The sequence below is a fragment of the Melozone crissalis genome, unplaced genomic scaffold, assembly GCF_028551555.1.
Source record: "Melozone crissalis strain CALT ecotype California unplaced genomic scaffold, PUWL_Pcris_2 ptg000019l_1, whole genome shotgun sequence".
NCBI lineage: Eukaryota > Metazoa > Chordata > Aves > Passeriformes > Passerellidae > Melozone > Melozone crissalis.
In genome coordinates this window covers 13,288,953-13,308,431 of record NW_026535797.1, presented here as the reverse complement: position 1 = coordinate 13,308,431, position 19,479 = coordinate 13,288,953, and the positions used below count along the sequence as shown (strand labels likewise).

Here is a 19,479-nt window from a genome sequence, read left to right as displayed (position 1 = left end):
AAGTGGTAAGGTTATCAACGACAGCCCAGTGTGGTAGAAATATGGAAGAGGCCAGAACAGCTGGTTTTCCTCATGTCTCATTTAAGAGGTTTTTCAAGAATTCCAGAGGAGGAAAGAAGGAAGCTTCAAATTACAATTTACTCTTCTGTAAAGCTAACCCAGAAAGGAAAATTCCAGGGAAAGGGAACCAGTCTTGCCTATTTAGTAAGACAGAGCTCATTTGCATGAAAAGATTAAACAGTACCTTAAAACTGCTAAAATAACAAGAAAATTGTATAAGTAAACACAGCAAAGTGAAGAGCATATTCTTACTTCACAAGCAGATATTCTATACGATTTTGAGGGACAAAGTGAAAATTCCTCAAGTCAAGGTTATGTTGAGTGAAGATTTTCCCAGCAGCTGCTAAATCAAATAAATCTTCTCCAGGGTGTTTGTCAGGTATGACATAAGTTGCTACTGAAAATCTCTTCATAAAGGCCCTGTAAAATTCAAAATTGCTTTTATCAATTCAAACACTGAGAAGCTATTTCCTGCTTGAGAAAGTTATTTGTAGATTATGAACACATTAGTCTTATGTGAAAGCTGAATTGTTAAAATACAGTTGCACCCAAGGAAATCCACCCAACCCCAAAAGATTTTTAAATGGTTCTCATTAAACATATTAACAATTGTTGGAAATAGAGAGAGGTAAGGGAAAAAATGGCTAGAAAAGGAAAGATCAATATTTCATTGGTTTTGGAGCTGCAAGGACCTGTGTTCTTCTGAGAGATCATCTCCATTGGCATTGTCCTCTTTTTCTCCATCTGAAGCATTTTCCTCTCTTTCTATGTCTTCCTGTAACCGTTTCACTATTTCCTCTAACCTGAAATAACAGCAGCAGCAGAGCATACATCACCATTTAATATTTACAGCACAATCAACAAAACCCAGGCTCTGAATGTGAGCCCTGGAGTCAGGAGCCATTTACACACAGCAACACCATGTGAAGCATTGCATCTGTGTAAAACTCAAGCATCTTGCTATTCCAAGACAAAGTATTTTTTCCCAAAACCTAATGAATTCCCAACAGCACAACCAATCAATCAATCACTGGCCTGTCAGACAAATACTCAATGAACCTCTGATAAAGTTTTTGTAATTACACAAAACTTTTGATCTTGTGGCTGAATGTTCACTTTTTTCTAAGCACCAAACAAGTATTTTATTTGGTAAACACTGTTAGTTACAGGAGTATCTGCTACTCCATTGGCAGGAAGCCCATAGTTACCAGGGTCAAATTCTTTAATCAAAACAGTTAATCACATAAGCAGTTAAACACATACTCATAACCACCACTTGCCATTAACACATAAACCACATTTCACTTCCTACCCAAAAGATCTCTTGTAAGAATACTCATTAGTTCTGTTCACTGACCTGTGTAACTACTCAAGACACCCATAAGCCTGCAAAATCTGGCAACCAATACTGAACTGCAAATGCCTTTGAAAAAACTACTACAGTCAGTCTACATAAATATTTCTATTTCATGCCTGACCAGCAGCTGCTAGCTGGCTCAGTGACCTAAAACGAAGGCATCAGTAAATTTAGCCTGGCTCTTCAGAGATAAACAGATGTAGCACAAATCATTCCTTGTTGCTTGGAGAGAGCCTGTCATTCAGCTTTTACCATTTAAGCATCACTTGTAGGTCCTGTCATTCAGTTGTATGTTGGTGGTAAAGCTTAGCCTGCTGCTAATCAAACTCCATCAGTTCTGGGGAGACAAGGCAAATCCAAGTTTCTACAACACCATCCCACATTTTTCAATCCAGCTTTAAGAAACAAACCTTCCATCTTCCTCATCCTCCTCAAAGAGATGATCTAAGCTGTTCACATAGGACACCTTGCTTATAACAGGAGCCTTAGAAAGCTGTAAATAAAATAGCAAGACATTTAAAAAATACCATAAGCCATCAATTCATTATTAGACAATAATCAAAACAGAAACCTCTTCTAATTTTAGTGATATTTTACATGCAGATATAAACCTAAAGGAGATCCTGCAAAACAGGATGATTATCAGTTTAGGTTTCTCAGTCCCTTGACAATTTTACATGAGCATTATCATCAGAAGCCTTTTACCTCACAACTCTACCATTATTATCATCCACTGAGATGCTGGGAACCCCCATTCTTGTTCATGAGACAAGAATCTCTAAAAATTACTGAGTTATTTTACTTTCAGAGTCCCTAGAGGGCAAAATTCCAGTGTTTGCTAAATGATCTCTAAATAAATCAAACAAAAGAAAACTTCCAATCAAAATCCCAATATAAAACCAAAGTAAGGCACTAATAAACAGAACAACACACAAAAAGTTTTAACAAATGTTGCTAGTGGCTTGTTTTTCAGTAGCCAGTCTTTCATTCAGCTTGTAGCAGACAACAGATTTGAAAACTTTCATGGCCATGATTCCATTCTTTGGACAAGCACAGCTCTTTTGATGCCACCCTGGTATTCAGTCATCTCTTAAATGTAACAAGCAGCATGTCTTTGTGTGGGAAATCTGCAAGAATTCTTAGCTTACTTTATATTTGGTCAATATTTGCCAAGTAAAGTGTTGAAAAAACAGGGAATCAAACCTTTATTCCAATGTACACATACATCTTTTCTTACAAGAGGAGAATGTAGATATATGCAAAAATCATGGCCATGGAAATGTTAGGACTGTTCTTAATTGTTCTATCTTACTTGGCCATTAATTTTATCAGGAACAGGCCAGCCAAATGTTGTGGTCACACATATGTCCCACAAGCATTTGCTGCATGTGTTTATCAGGCTTAACCATTAATCAGGTAGTCATGTTGGCTGAGATTGTGAAATACATATGAAACCACACAAGTCTGATCTATAACAGTCTTGATTACAGAATCATAAGAACAGATTAAATAATTATGGCTGCTCAACATCTGCCCATGGAGACAGTAACTCAGTCAACAAATAAACCCTATCAGAGATTGAAAAGCATGAGGAGAGGGGAAGGCAGAAGAGATAATTTATACAGGTATTCTGCTGTTTGTTTTCCACTCTAGAAACTCGTGATGGGCTGACCCCAGCCAGCAGCTAAGCACCACAACACAGCTTGGTCACCTCCCCAGCCAGTGGTGCAGGGCAGTGAACAGAAAAGCAAAAACAAGAGAATTAATTCATCACCATAATATCCTGTACACAGGGATTTAAAGACATCATCTATCCCCTGTGATCAGAATTCATTCAGCTTTTTGAAATACTAAAATACTTTCAATTTCCATGAAATACAACCTCAAAGAAAACACTACACTTACACTCAGATCTCTGACATTCACAGACTGTGGCAAGGATATATGACTGGAGTCTAGCACACAGATCTCTAAATGTCTGTATCAATTTCATCCAGTTAACTTCAGCTCATCAAAATCATACCTGACTAGGAAAACAAAAACATTAGACTGCACACATTTTCTAAATGTAGCCTCCTAACTTTGGGGGGGGAAAGAGCAAAAACAGAACTCCCAAAAACAAGCAGAAGGGACAGAGCTACATCAATCTGGCTGCACAAATCATCTTTCAGGCATTCCCAGGACAAGCACAGTAACATCCCTGCTCCAACTACACTGTAACTGCACAGCAGCACAGGACCTTAAGCCAAGTAAGCAGCTTTGCAGGCAAATAATTCTGAATTATCATGCATTATGAATAAGGGAGAAAATCATATAAAAACACAACATAGAGCTGATTATCTGCTATCTCATTATACTCTGCTATAGCTTTAATGGCATAATGAGAATCAACAAGAGGCGGCTGAGGGTTGGTACATTTTTGACTAAAATTAATGTAAAGTTGGTAAGGTAAACTATTGCCAATTAATGGTAATATATATATTAATGGTAATATATATACTAATTAATGGTAATGTAAACTATTACCAATTAGTCACACACATCCTGACTGAATAGGTACTAGAAGACTACTGGACATTTTAGCTGCTCAAGTAGCTTGTTATTTGTTTATTAAACTGAGCTAAATAGTATAAATTAGTTCTGTAGCACACCTAAACAAGCTGCTGTCTGTATGTGCCAGATGAACAGGTGAGGTTGGAGCAATTTTGAGTACGAGATGTCTCCATTCACCTGGGCACCTGTCTGTGTTTTGGTGGTATATCCTTACTATATAAAATTTCATTCTCCTAAAATTTGAAATATGGGGTAATAACTTAGCACCCACTGGGCCCTGCACTGTGCCAAAATCTCTATTACTTTTCTTACACATAACATCTGTAAAAGGATACTTGAAAGAATGTGTTTTTCTGGTTTTTAGCCAACTTACATGAAGCTTCAGTAATGGAGTTAGAGTGTCCTGAGAAACACTGTCAAAGGAGTCCTCCAGGGTTTTTGCCTGTGGCTTGAGACTTAAATTAAGCATTTTGTGCAGTGGCATTAATGCTTCTTCTTCTTCTTCTTCATCATCATCTAGAATGCATTCCAAAACATCATCTTCACTCTCAGAGCTGCTTTGCCATTTTCTGCTCAGCTTGGACTTGTGTGTAAAGTTCCTTTTAACTTCCACTTCTCCTGAGGCTTGTGAAGACCCGTGGCTGCTGTCCATAAAAGACTCTTCCAAAGGCAATGAAGGGGGAACACTTTTGCCAGTCTCTGGGGACAGACCAAGTTCAGCACAGATTTCCATTCTACAGCAATCAGGAGTATTTTCAGAAATCTCCTGGACTGTATTTGAAAAACTGTTGCTGGGTTGAATACTGTGTCCTTTATTCCGTTCATGTCTTTCTGGTCTTTTATCTTGCTCTTTCCTAACATCCAATACCTGAGGTAAGCCAGCAACCTGGAGAGGGGATTTCATGCTTTTTGTTTGTGTGAAGTGGTGGGGAGAAGGCAACACAGTACTTTTTTCCTGAAAAAAGGGAAGTGACTTTTCCACAAAAAAGCATGAGTTAGCCAGCTGCAATTGATTCTCTTTGGTATCCACAACAGAAATGTGGTTATTTTTAGCAGGACTGTGTGCAGAATATGAAGATGACAAACCTACAGTGGAGTAATTACTTTTCTCCTTTTCATTGCTTGAGTTGAGGAATTCCTCTGAAAGAGTCAAATCATGTCCAGACAGGGCAGCAGGCTCCTTGAGCTGCAGAACATCATCATGAGAAGACTTTAAAAAGATATTTTTTACAAAACCACCCCTCCAGTTCTTGCATTTTGGTGCTCTACTAAAAGCAGGGTCGTTCACTTCACATTGATCTGAACCATCTACATCCACACTCATGGCAGAGTGTTTTCTCTTCACAGGAGAGTCTCTTGGTTTGGAGAGCCCAAAGGATGCCTTAAGGAAGTGTGAAGAAACAGCTGGGCTCTTTGGTGCCCCAGAGGCCGTCTCAGATGATGGTCTAAATGCCTGTGGAGAAGATGCCTCATGTTCTAAGATCTGAGTCAGCCTTGTTTGAGATGGGTCATCTATGATGTGTTGGAGAAAAAGGATAAAATACCATTATCATGTTTAAAAAAATCAAAACTGTAACAATAATTGTCTTTAAAAAAAATATGCAACAGCTTTCCATTTTAAAAACTGATTTCTGTTTTTAAGTCAACTAGGACTACAGCAGCAAAGACTCTGATGAGTTTCCACAGCCATAGACCCCCTTCTTAAAGTTCATCTTCCTACTGACCTACCTCAAGCTTTTTAGATTCCATTTTACCACACATAGAACAAAATTACGTGGTTAAAAAGGTCAAAAAGCAAAAACAAAACACCAGCTCAACTTTAGTGTTTGGTTCAACAAGAATATTCTTTCTGGGTTAAGCTAAAAGACACAATTTATTAACCACCACAGAAAATGTGGATTATCCAAAACATAAGAGAAACCATAAAAAAATCTGGAATCAAGGTTTTAAGACAATGAAATATCACAAATTCTAATTAATGTGTTTTACACTAAAATCCTAAATTACTTTTAAAACTCTTCAAACTTGCCATATATTAGAAATAATATTGACTATTCAGTACTGATTATTGTTTTAGTAAAAGAAAATAGAAAACAATTTCAAAGAAAAAAGCCATTAAAAATAGACATGAAGTGATGAATTCAATTAATTAATTCTATATTAACAGCAATGCTCATACCTGAGGCAATCTCCCTTGAACCAAAAGGCATTATTTTTCTTACAGGACATCCATTTCCCTAAAGATAGAGGGAGAAAAAAAAATTTAATTGTATATTTTTAAAAAAACAATGTTGAACCTAGCAAAGCCTTAGTTCCACATACCCCCAGAAATATGTTAATAGACCTATTTTCAAGACAAATTTAAAACACAGATGCAAAGATCTCTCCAGAACCCAAATTATATATTTTTTCCTTCAGATTAAGGACCTGTAAAGTGACCTGTAATTAAAAAATACATTTGTAATAGGACCACTCCCATCTCTATCTAAATACTGTGGCTTAAATGTATAAATCTGAACTGCTCTTAACTGCAACTTCTAAATAGCAGAAATTTGCCAGTCTGCTCCCTAAGCTACATTGAAAGAACACACAAGATGAGGCATGTAAGATAAAGGCATCTTTTTCTACAAAATACAATTTCAAGTTACAATTTCTATTGCATTTCCATGCTTGCATCTAGCCCAGAATATTTCCTCTGCTTTTCCATTCATAGTAAAATGATTAAGAACCAGCTTACCCAAGCATGACCTAAAACTTAAAAAGGAATAGGAAAAGAACATAAACTGGTGTTACATTTGAAAAAGGCAGCACCAAGAATCTGATCTTGCTGTGTAAAATTTTAAAAATCTAAAAATTTAAAAATTCATATGCACAATGAATCAGTGATTTCCACCTTTAATAACTCCTTTAAAAACATCTGATACAAAACATTTGTTCCTTATAATGGTTTTACAGGATATGGCTTAGATTGTTTCAATTTCTGTTTCTCCCATTCCCTTTCTCTGCAGAGAGCTTCCAGTGACAACCTAAATGCAGGATCAGTGGGAGAGCAGGGCAGTGGAGAAGTCTGGCTTGAGCACAGAGATGTGGTGCTCACAGTGCCATTCTTCCAGCCCAGGCTTTGCAAATATCAGCTTCTGCAGGTGAAACCCATTTGTCAGTCTGTGAGATCCATGGAGTCACTCTTCTCTTCCCAACTATTTCCATAAGACAATGGTGCTCTCCTTTCACCCAGGCACTTCTCATTTCTTCCCTGTTCTGGCTAGGCAGTCTTTTCCTTTTTGGTCAAGGAATGTCCCTGAGACCCTGCAGCAACAAGGAGCTTCTGAATCACAACTTTTGCCTACAACAAACCCAGGGCCCTGCACACTCTGCCATGTTTGCACTGTCCTTTTCCTCCATTCTTTTCCAAAAGACACCTACCACAGGACTCATTTGGTGTTTGGTCTGGCATCTTTTTCTTCTGACCTTCTTTGGAGAAGATGAACTCCTTTCAAAACCTTCAGTGCATAATACAGACAGTCCCATTCCTTCATCTTTTACATTTCCTTTGTCTGGTGAGGACAGCACAGTTTTGTCTTTATGGACATGGTGTAAGAGAAAAAAAGACCAATTACTCACAAAAACTATATTGGGAAAAAAAAAAAAACCTAACCAAAAACAAAACAACAAACCCTATTATACTGTATTACTTGATATTTTCTCTCTCTCTCTCACATATAATCCAAAATTATTTAACTTAATCATCCAGTTTTGCTACTGCCATGCAAAAAATCACATGACCTATGATGCAGCTTCAGTTGTTATAAACAATCTGCCTTAAGCATGAGACAGAACTTGAAATTATAATTACATCACTATTTAAAGAAATTAATTAAAACAGGAAATTGATATTTTCAGTTACATTATTAGAAAAAATTTAAATGTGCTCATTTTGACACATTTGGTAAGCTATACTCATTATGTTGCTGCTCCACTACAGAATGAAATTGGATTATCATTCTGCATGCTTGCATAATTAAAATTCATATAAATATCTTCCACTAAGAAAAAACCATATTTACCTGGACTTAAAACTGGCTTGAAGAACTCCGTAATCAACTGGTTTCTGAAGAGAAAACATAATTTCATCTTTTTGAAAGAACAACAAATAAATGCCCATTCAGTGAATGTTACATAATTAAAATACTATAAATTACTTCTACAGATTTTCTTTAGTGCCAGCAGCTCTTACTTCTGATAAATCAGAAAAAGCATCATCATTGTCTTCACCTTCCAGCCTTCGCTCTGCTTGGCTATGAAGTTAAACCTGTCAGCTTCCTCACTCCAACTGTTTTCTTTATAATCCTGGTAAATCTTAACCACCTTTCCACCTTAAACTAAAGCTGTCCTGCATGGGACTGACCTCACCTGCAGCCAGATCCTAGGTGAGACCTCAGCAGCACATTATGTGATGACATGATGGCATTTAACATGTCCACCATCACTCTGAGCTGCTAGCCCAAGCTGGCATCTATCTCACCCAGCTTCCAACAGAGAGCAGCCCACAGCCACCCACAAGGTAATTACTAGCTTGGAATCGGAGGTTTTATCTCTGGCAAGAACAAGTGGGGCATGAGAACACCAGGGCATTCTCCACTGAAGAACATCACTTCTAAAAACAGGCAGGTTGGCCGAACAAGGTGCACTTTGAGCAACCAAACACATCAGAATCCGTGAATTTGGTATCTTCACCTTCCTCCATGCAGCTTGCAAAGACTTTAAGGCTATACTGAGTGCCTGCCTTGGAAGTGCCTGGAAGTTCCAACAAAGTATTGATGAGAGCACAGCTGTTCACGTTGTTGCAAGAACAGCAGAGGTTGGTTCCAAGTTTCATTGTCTTTCTGTGCCTTCCAAGGCAAAGTTACATTGTTGTTGCCTGAGTAACAGTGATAAAGGCAAAATCTACTTACTCCAGAAACTAAGCTAACATATACAAGTATCCATACATGACTGTGTCCCCAAAGATTCAGTATCCATATTCAAAGTTTAGGCCAGAAGAACCCACTGTGGTTATTTTTATCAGGACTGTGTGCAGAATATGAAGATGACAAACTTCAAAAAATGAAATTAATTTGGATCTCATTTTGAATCTTTCTTTAAGATTGTGACAATCAATTTTTCATTTTCTGACACAGCTTTTGCACTATTAGCACCTACAGAAATACAAAAAGCTGTTCATAATGCAGTGATACTTCTTAAATCAGGACACTGGCAAGCACTGATATTTGAAGATACTGTAACTGAGTCAAAAGTAACCTGTAATCAGAATCTGTGGGTGCACAGAACTGCGTTTGGCTTACCAAAGAGAGCAGAGAAACTACTTGTCAAAGACCAACTGCCTCCAGCTTATCTCAGCTCAGTTTGACATAGGACAAAATGTGTGTTCTTCCCACATGCTACAGCAACAGTGTTAAATTTTGGACACCGGGCTCTCAACTCCATTAGACAGATTTAATGGCACAAATCAGTCACCTGGTGGTGCCTCAAAAGAAGGACCACAAACAGAAATCCCTGGGCAATCCAAAGTACCCACCAGTCCAGACCAATAGTGATTTTACAGTCTGGGGTCTTGTCAGTCTTCATTGGTTCACTGTTTTGCTACGCAGTGCTGCTCTGTGGTCATACTCACACCCTCCTAGGCTGTTTCAGGGGGAATTTCAGTTGGTTCTGTGGTCCATGTTGTAAATATGGTTGTTACTGCTCATGCACCACTATTTATGGGCTGTCCACTCCAGCTATTAATTTTAAAGTAATATTTAAGCCATTAACATTGTCTAGTCCAACAACTGCTAATGTTCAGGTTGTTAGCCTCAGGTTTTTCTATAATCCATCTTTGACTTACTCAGCAGAGCCTTGTAGTTCAAGTAGAGTTCAACTTGCAGCCTAACAACTCTTGCTGCTTATATCAGTTACTTTCAAATAAGAAAAAAATTTCAGCACACAGGATTCCTGTATTTCAGTTCAGCAGAAGAACCAAAGACTTAAATGCAGGTTTATTCACTGTTACTGCTGACTTATTTTCCTGCCCTAGACATCCCTGCACTCCACAGTGGCCTCACCTGCTCACAGCAAAGCCCTCTCCACCTCGCATTCCTCAGGACACGCCCGGTGCTTGCTTGGGCTGCTCTCAAGCTGCAAAATCATCGGGTGCCCAGAGCTTTCCACACTGCCCATCCTTCCAAACCCTTCCTCTTTTCCTCACTGAGCTACTGTACACTTCTTTCTTCCCCATTGAAGCCCCAGCTGCACATGAAGCACTGCTGGCAGGCCACATCTCATCTTCAGTTACCACCCACACTCCTCTCTGCACCTAAACCTTGCAGAAAACGGTGAGGGACAGAAATGTGAAATGTCACTGACTCAAACCAGCCATACTGCTGAGGCCCAGGTTTGCACCCCCAATGGAAGGGGGCAAGGAGAGGGTTTTTGTGTGTGGTGTTGAAACCTCTGATGTGCCCAAGACAGAAGAGGGTGCACACCCACATCCGGAGCACGACCATGACAAAACAAGCCGGGGCTTGAGCCAGACAAGGGACAAGGGTGATAAGGCACAGACCTTGTGGGGGTGGGAAAATGCTTTTTATCCCACCAATGTCCTCCCTTACACAACTGGCTCAAATGTAAAACAGCACTCCCCACCCAGGGGGAAGTATTGGCATATTCACACTTAGGCCGAAGGTATTTATCCCTTCTGATAAGGCATAATGTGAGAAAACACAATGTGAGAAACATTGGTCTAAGATGGGGTCATAAACCATCAAAGACCCCCAAAGTGCCCCCAGACTCATTTCTGGGGCCTTGCAACAGACAGTGTTAAATTCACCCTCTCCAAGGGAGGTACCTGGGCATTCCCACCTGACACCCATTAACCCACTGAACTCTACGTTTTGGGGCCCTCCCACATCCCTGATCAAGACTGCAAGTTCCACTTTGCCCAGCAGACATTGGAATTGCAACAATCAAATCTCATCACTGGGTCCATGGTGGTGATATTTCTGCAATCTACTCCTATCCTTGCTTTTTCTTTCTTTTCCTTATATATTTCCTTAAGTGGTATCTTTATATTTTTATATTGTCATATTACTAGAGATAACAACCAAAATGGCTACACACATCATTTCCATTGCAACCAAATTATCCTAAAATAAACCCTATGTGGGCATATATATACATATATATATATATATATATATATATATATATATATATATATATATATATATATATATATATATATATATATATAAACACCAGGTATTCAGTGTTCTTTCCCTCTAATCTGCCCCAAGGGACCGATTAACAAGAACCTCAGTTACTCTGGCCTCCAAGGGCAGCTTATAACAAAACCAAAACCCAAGGCCTTCTGCCATCTCTGTCCTTGTTTCCACAGCCACTGATTCCAAATGACTGCTTATGTCCTTCCCATATTGTTCTTTTTGCTATCTTTTATTATAAATCCAAGAGCTTTGTAACAGAATTTCTGTTTATCCCATAATTATGCAAAACAACAGGGAATGAAGGCACTTCCCTTCTCCCTCAAGTTTAATTTGAATGAAGACATGGCGAATGATTTGTCTTAGGCAGCTTGTTTGGAAGTGCTAATCCGCCAATATTTTCTCCTTTGGGTTTGTAACTCTGCTTTTTGGAGTGCAAAGAACTGTCCAGCCAAAGTTTTGTACTGTGTCTCAGACAAGGAAGTGTACTAGAAACTCCAGGCAAAAGCAAAGGGTGGGGGAAAGAAAAAAAGAAAAAATTCAATACAGTACAAGGAAGAACATGAAAAAGAACTGGGCCATCCAACTTGCCTTTCACATACATGTGAAAGTACAGAGAGAAATGTGATTTTCTATGTGAATGGAGCCATAACTGTTCACAAACCTTTCACAGTAGAATCTCCACCCTTTAGTAGAAGGCTACTGTGTTTCACTCTTTTGCTAACATGAAAATCACAGTTGTTTAATGTATCTTCCGGAACCACTATGTAGCTCTGGTTAACACTTCAGCAATATATATAAATTCAGCAAGATCTTTTATCCCAAATAAAAATTATCACACCATATTTTGTGAAATCTCAATTCAACTAAGACACCAAGGAGACCACTAAAAATCCAAAAGAAAATGCAAAACACATAAATACATTATCTGACCCAACAACAGAAAAAAGCTGCACAACCAGGAGATGAACCTAACAGACCTTCCAGGCCTTTCAAAACTAATGGAAGAGGGAAGGAGGAAATACTTTCACTTGTCTTAAAAAACAATTCCCTAAGCATTTTGTAAAAGCTGTTACTGTTTACAGCCATATTCGTGGTTATCTCTGGCTGGATAAAAACAATCCTTTTAAAAAGCTGTACTGGAAACACTAGCAATAGCTCTCAGCACATTCTCATAACATAGGAACAAACTACAAAAAGCTACTACATCTTTGATAACATAGAGAATCTTGAAAAGCTCTGTAAAAACAGCAAAAACAAACAAACACAAAAAAACAAAAGCAAAGAAAAACACAACAAAACCAGCCAAAACAGAAACTCACATAGAAAAATTCAGTCTTTCAGACAACTGCAACAAAACCGAAATTGCAGTTTCAATTCACTTTCTTAGGCAAAAAGCAAGACTGAAACAGTGAACGTTTGTGGTGTCGTGAGTTTTAAAATGTTTATATGAGTTTGGTTGTAAAGTTGGTTATCCCTTTTATAAGTTAAAACTATGGTTTGGCCCTCAGTTCCCCCATGTACTCCCCTCACAATGGTGTCTCTCTAAGTTGTTTGCCCCCTGTTTTCCCGCCAATGGCTTGTCCGTCAAGGTGACTGACCCCTTGATCCTTCCCTTTATGCCCTTATAAGTTTATCTCCTCCCTCCTGGCGCTGCCCACTTCCCCTGTATCATTTATTACCACCCCCCTTTATTTTTCACGAGAATTTTCCGTGTCAATCATCCCTTACTGATGTGCGATTTGCCTCCAGAGCCTCTTCCCTCCCCTGTGTGATCCTCATTGGTTCGGCTGCATCCCGCGTTCCTCCCCTGAGCTTCGTTTATTGCTCACCTCGTGTCTCCTCCTCTCACACCCACTCCCTTTATCAGTGCCTCCCCAGGCCTTCCCCCTCTGACACCCGTCCCTGGTGCTGCCTGGGAAATAGAGCGCCTTAGCATCCACACGAGTGTCCACTCTCTCCTTCCTTTATCTCGGGACTTCGTAGCCACGCTCGCCGCAGGCGGCCCCACTGCCCGAGGGTTTCCGAACCCGGGAGTGGCGGATCTTGCGGCCCCTCTGGCCACACATCGGGAGCGGCTCGCCGGCATTCGTCCGGCTCCCGTGGCCGCAGAGCAGGCTACACACGTTTACCCTGTCCCCTTCGTTTAAATGACAGCGCCATCAAAACAGAGGATCTGAACAAAGTAAGGTGCTACTAACAGGATAAGAAAATTATGACTTGTCTCTTTCTGCAGGAAACAGCACAGCAGCCTCTGAAAAACCTCAAATCTTTGGCAGAATTTGAATTGTTAGTTAGCAGACAAGTTTGTCAAGTCTATAAACACACTATTTAAGGCTGTCACTGACAGCCCGTGTTTTCCCGGGGCAGGGTCCCGCAGCACCGTTAGGAGCAGGTTCGGGAGCTGAACCGACAGCCCAAGTTCTCGGTTAGACCGAACCGCTGGAGCCGCCGGGCTGCGCAGGTGGGCTGGGTAACGCCCGGGCAGGGCTGGGAGGGCACACGGGGGGCGGCCCCGGCATCCTGAAGGATGTGCGGGAAATGCCAGCCCTGAACTCTGCTGGACACTCCCTTCTCACTCCTGGACGCTGCCAGAACCCCCCGGCCAACGAACAGCGGCACTACGAGCCGGTTCCCCGGCCGGGCCCCTCGGCGGCTGCAACACCGGGGCAGGCTCCCGGCGAGCTCCCGGTAACCCCCGCCGAGCCAACCCCCGCCACCCGCCCTGGGAAGCGCAGGGCACACCGGCAGCCGGGGGGCCTCGCTAGGCGGGCTCGGTGCCCGGCGACGACCGCGACCGCTCCTCTCCCGCGCCCCGCCCGTACCTGCAGTCCTGGGCCGCCTCTCTGCCCGCGGCTGCCGGCATAACATGGCGGCGGGACATGGCGAAGGGCGGGCCCGGAGACGGCAGCCCCTCGCCGAGCGGTCGGGTCATGGCACGGGCGGCACGGCGGGGCCCGAGCGGAGGAGGGGAGCGGCCGCCGCCGGTAGCATCGCCAGGAGCGCGGCTCGAACGCCCCACACGGCCGGAACGCCCAGCGCGGCCGCAGGTCACGGACGGGAGCTAACGGGCTCCGCTCTTCCTTTTTCAATGGGCTCGGGCGTTGATTGGCTGAGCGGCTGCAGCAGCTGCGTCTCCCATTGGTTTCTTTCCCGCCGAGGGCGGGACGTGTAGTCAGATCGTGGCTGTGATTGGCTGCTGCGGAGCGCAGGGCGGCAGCCGCCGAGGGAGGAAGGGTTGTTTGGCGCCTTGATCTCGTGCCGGTCCCCGGCCCGCGCTGCCGCTCTCTGATTGGTGAGCTGGAGACGAGCCCCGCCCCCCCGCGAGGCCCCGCCCCCGCCGCTCCCGGGGCGCTCCCGGTGTCCCGGGCGGGGACGCGACATTCCGGGCGGGGACATTCCGGGGGGGGGGGGACATCCCGCGGGTTTCGGTCACGAGCAGAAGCGTCCTGCGAGCAAAGCGCCCCGGACCGCCACCGAGCCGCAGCCCGTGCGGCTTGCACTGCGTCTGCAAGGAGATCCAGGCTGCGCATCCACCTCCGGAGCCGCGAGACGAGGTAGGGAAGCTAAAAAGTTGGAATGGGAGCAACTTCTTCAAAATCTTCACTAAACCCTGCGCCTGCCCGTCCTCAGCCTGCTGGGCAAGATTCCCTCTGTGCCTGGACTTCACCTGGGAAAGGCATCCCGAGTGGAATCCTGTGTCCTGCACCACCACCTGGCAAACACTTTGGACAAAATCTTGGACCAGGCAACTGAAGAAGCAGACCTGCCCGCTTAGAGAATGCCAGTACTGCTATCTGTAATATTCTGTGTAAATTTGCATATTTAGTCTGTAAAAACCAGCAGTATCAAAAAGTTGCTTTAGGAGTTCAAAGCAGGCACTGCACAGATAGGAGATATTCCCTATACGTATGTATTGGGTTTTTTGTTGGAGGTTTTGTTTAGCACTTTGCCTAAGAGTGGAGATGACCAAAGCCGCTGTTTTCCTGGTGTTTTCCTTGGATTCAGAAACACAGGAGACAGCTGACTGAAATGTTAAGGAGTGAGCCACCCCACGTCTCTTCTCGCACACTACCTTTGGCTGGCCTAAGGAAAGGCTGCAAAGCAGAAGTAACAGTAACACAGAAGGGGAAGCACAGGACCAAATAAGAAAATGTTTTTTAAACACTCAGATATCTGAGTCTGCCCTGTGCTATGCACCCCACCCCCTTTCATCATGCCCGTCCTTCAGTTTCTGTTTTTCAAAAGCTTTGAGCCATGTAATTTCTGATCTCTTAAACCCAGCCCCAAAAGCATAAAACACTGGCTGCCATCACAACATGCACCTTGCTTCTTCCTTCCTTGAGCCCCTCCTGCACCAATCCTGCCCTCAGCTGCAAGCTCTGTGCCCAGACCACCTATGACTATTTTGTTTTCTGGAGGGGATCCCACTGTTTGACAACACACTTCTAGACCCACTATGCACAACACTACAATAAATCACAATAAATCTATGTTTATGCTGAGTGTAACTTCCTTGAGCAACAACTGAAGAACAGTTTGACTTGCTGTCATATAGATTTGTTTGAAAAGACAGTAGTGTGTATATGAAGTACCATTAATAAAGTGTTAAAGTTTCATGCCCACTGTTATCCAGAAATATTTTTATAACACGTTGAAGGAGCAGATGAAATTGAAGTCCTATAAACATTTGCTTTGTCATACAAGTTTAATACTTTAACCATGAAAAATGGCAATAGACATAGAGGCATTTCTACAGTTAAGTCACCTTAAAGAGTTTCTAAAAAACAACCAAGGAGTTGGATACAGAGCAGCTTCAACAGAACATCCAATTCCAGCATTGGTGATGGCAAGGTGAAGCTGTTTATCATGGGAAGTAAGGAAGAATTTCTGAAGTGGCAGAGGAACTGTGCAACTCTCCTATAACTGTAAGTACAAGAATAAAAGCAAACACAATCAGAGAGGCTGGAAAAGGAAGATTTTGCTAAGGAACCACAGGGAGTGGCAGGTAAGAGCAAAGACTGGTATTGTCATAAGTTACCCCCTTGAGATTAAGTGTTGTAAATTGCTTTTTCCCCAATACAGGACCCAGTCAGTGTGGAAACAGATCAACCACTATTTATTAGCATACCTTTTATTAAATTGTTGTAGTCTGCTTACTAATAGCACATCATTATCCAGACAGTAAATTCAGTTATTCTATCAAGAGTCACACACATGCCATCACTCAGCCAGTAGGGAAGGAAAAGCTGATCACAGTGGTTTTCTCATATACACACTGACGTGCCACTGGCTTCAGGGTCAATGCTCAGAAAGAGAAAGGAAATGTTTAAAGATTTTCATTGTTTTTCCTGGGAGAACACAGATACTGAAAAAGGTTGTGGGACTGATGGAAGGGATAAAGCCCAGTGTCATGTGGAAGTGCTCTGATATAGGCAGCCATTATTCTTTGTGCTGCACATGTAAAGGGGACTGCTGAGCACTATGCAGGCTGTTTTTAAGTAGAAAAACACTTATTTTGAAACCAGAATAATAATGTTTTCTTTAGACATAGGCTGGTTTCCTCTGACTGAATCATACACCTGAGCACAGAGCCAGGAGCATGGCAGCAGCTCCCATGAACAGGTCTGAGCCAAGCCTGTGTAAACTCATCAGGGTGATGTGCTTTTCCAGGCACCTCCACACAGCCTCCTGCCTGGGGTTGCCTCAGCTGCTCTTTGTTCCCTTCATCTCCAATCTGCTGTGTGGTTTCAGCACAGCCACAAATTACAGCAGAGTTCAGATACAGACATTTATTTCTTGGCATCCCTGGTTTCCTTTCCTTCCATCTTTCTGGAGAAAAGATTCCCTTTCTCACTAATTCCCAGATGTTATCAGATCAGACACTCCCTGCTGTGCGTTGCAGGAACCAATTTACGCCTCCTTTACCACGCAGACACTGATACCTTGACATGCAGCTCATGGAGCAGACTAAACTCGGCTTTAGGTAAACATCTGGAGAGAATATTTATGCTACCACTTTCAATTGCAATAACAGTTTAATCAGGGGAGAGGGTTTGTATCTCAAGGTTGTGAAGTATATGTGTTTTTCAGAGCCTGCTTCACCCAGGGAATTGTAATGTGGAACTCAACTAGCACACCAGTTCCTTTTTTTGACTGGACAAAAAGCTGGCAGCACTGCACTGATATGTCAAGGGGACACAGTGTGTAGAAAATATCTGTCTGTACGTAATAATTCTACTACATTAATATACATTTACTAATCATAGTTACTACATAGTTTACTACATAGTTTGCTCACTTTAACACTAATGATTCTCCTGACACACATACCTATTCCCACAACCATTTTCAAATCATCCTTGATCAGTAAATTCCATCTATTCTATTCCCTACCTTTTATTTATTCAACTTTTTCAAAGTTGTGGGTTCCAGGTCTCTCAATACTTAAAGTTTCATTGGCAATAGCCATGTAACCACACACACAAAATCCCTTTGTTATGACTACAAGGAAAAGTCTGGTTTATAGCTTAAGCAAATTAAAAATGGAAATGGCCTTCACCTGTGGCTTCTTAAGCAGACATCCATGATGTTAACACATTCACCAAAGATAATTCCTGTCCTTGATGCTCCCTTTCCATGGAGGCTGTCTCTGGGTAAACTTACTGTTAATCACTAATTGTTTCTGTAAAGATTAATCGTTCTTGGCACAAAGGTGAAACACAAAAAGAAAAGATGAGGGACAATCCACTGCTAGCAGGCTATGAAAAGGGCTTTCCTTCAGCAGCTTATAACTGTTTATCTGGCCTTTCCTCCACAACATGAACATGTTGCTCTCTGCTTAACAGGCAACAAAATTTTAGTTGGTAGGTTCAGTTAGCTAACCAAGTTGCCAGACCTCTCTTATCTTCTTCCACTTCCATGTTATGCTGTGACCAAGCTCTTTCAAATATATTTCTTTTGCAAAGATTGAGGGGATTCCTGAACCAGCCTTAAATATCATAATTCTTTCACAATCAGAGTTCTGATGAAGCTTGGGACTGCTCAGCTTTCAGAATAATTAACAGAGAAATGCCTGCTGGGACAGGGGAATAGGAGTCACAGCCTCCATCAGAGGTAAGCAGACAGGACATGTGATATCTGGCCAAAATCAGGAAACACTGTTATATTTCAAAAGCTAGACATGCAATCACTCAGTAAACCCCCTTACACTGACTTTCTACTACTTTTAATCTAAGTTCCATGTCTGAGTGAACAAATGGAAGGCTATATATCAAAAGTGGCACACACTAGCAAATCTTCTTTAAAGGACTTTTTATTTAGTAACCAGATACATCTGCAGGACCAGCCAATTCACCTAGAAGCCAGGGAGCTTCACAGCTGTTACTTCAGTGAGGAAAAGGCATCATCACAGCTTGGTGAGAGGGGAACAGGCTTTGTAAAAGCAGAAGGGAGTTAGATGTTAATAGGAAAAGTTGTGGCCACCTTGTCTAAGACCTATGGGGGAAGAAGCAAGATTTTTAGGGAGACAAATTCACTGCAATAACTTGGATTTCTTAAGTAAATTACAGGCTAAAAATTGGTTCAAACTAGCTCAAAAACTAGATCTAGCATCATCAAGAGGAACCCAAAATATGTAACAAGGATTTGAAAGTCAGCATTACATCCTTAGTGTTATGCAAGCAGTCCTCATGGCTTTTGACACGTGTCTTGGAATCCACAAGCATGAGGGTGTGAAAATTTGAGTAAAACATGTGACAGGGAGTGAGGAAAATAAGTTCTCTTTAAACTAAACTTCCCTTTTCATTAAGAAACATACTGAATCTTGTTACATTAATTTTTTTACAGGCATAGGTCAGCAAGTGTAGCACACATTTCATCTTCCTAGAGCCTTGCATGCTTTAGAACACCCTGCCAGTCTAGCACTCCAGCCAGCTCCCGCATCCTGGCCCATATCAGATGGCAAGGATGAGTCCTAGCATCCTCCTTGGATGTCTAAAGCCAAATCACTGCTAGAAATGCACAAAACTGGACAGCACAGGGTGTTGGCCAGAACCTTTTCCACTTAAAAACATCAAGTATTGCTGCAGCACACCACTAATTGCTCTCCTCTAAATTCCCTCGAGAAATTCACAGTTTTCCTGAAGAACAAAGTGCAAACCCTTTCACCACAGGAGCCCCACTACAACAGAAATATCTGTCCCCATACCCACAGGACAAACTTCTGCTCACACAGGAGGAAGAGGGGGCTCC

General features: G+C 42.0%; 1 protein-coding gene across 2 annotated transcripts in view; it reads right to left on the bottom strand.

The window, feature by feature from the left end:
• Positions 1–14,298, bottom strand: part of SLF2 (SMC5-SMC6 complex localization factor 2) — a 28,520-nt gene extending 14,222 nt beyond the window's left edge. The window contains exons 1-8 of one of the 2 annotated variants that reach the window (XM_054277247.1): positions 14,052–14,298; positions 8,035–8,078; positions 7,394–7,548; positions 6,150–6,207; positions 4,344–5,482; positions 1,828–1,910; positions 753–863; positions 313–480 (exon numbers count right to left, since the gene is read on the bottom strand). In XM_054277247.1, the coding sequence (XP_054133222.1) occupies positions 313–480; positions 753–863; positions 1,828–1,910; positions 4,344–5,482; positions 6,150–6,207; positions 7,394–7,548; positions 8,035–8,078; positions 14,052–14,161 (1,868 nt within the window). In that variant the 5' untranslated portion in view covers positions 14,162–14,298. The remainder of the gene's footprint in view (positions 1–312; positions 481–752; positions 864–1,827; positions 1,911–4,343; positions 5,483–6,149; positions 6,208–7,393; positions 7,549–8,034; positions 8,079–14,051) is intronic. The other variant, XM_054277248.1, reaches the window with a different exon arrangement.
• Positions 14,299–19,479: the final 5,181 nt, after the last annotated feature.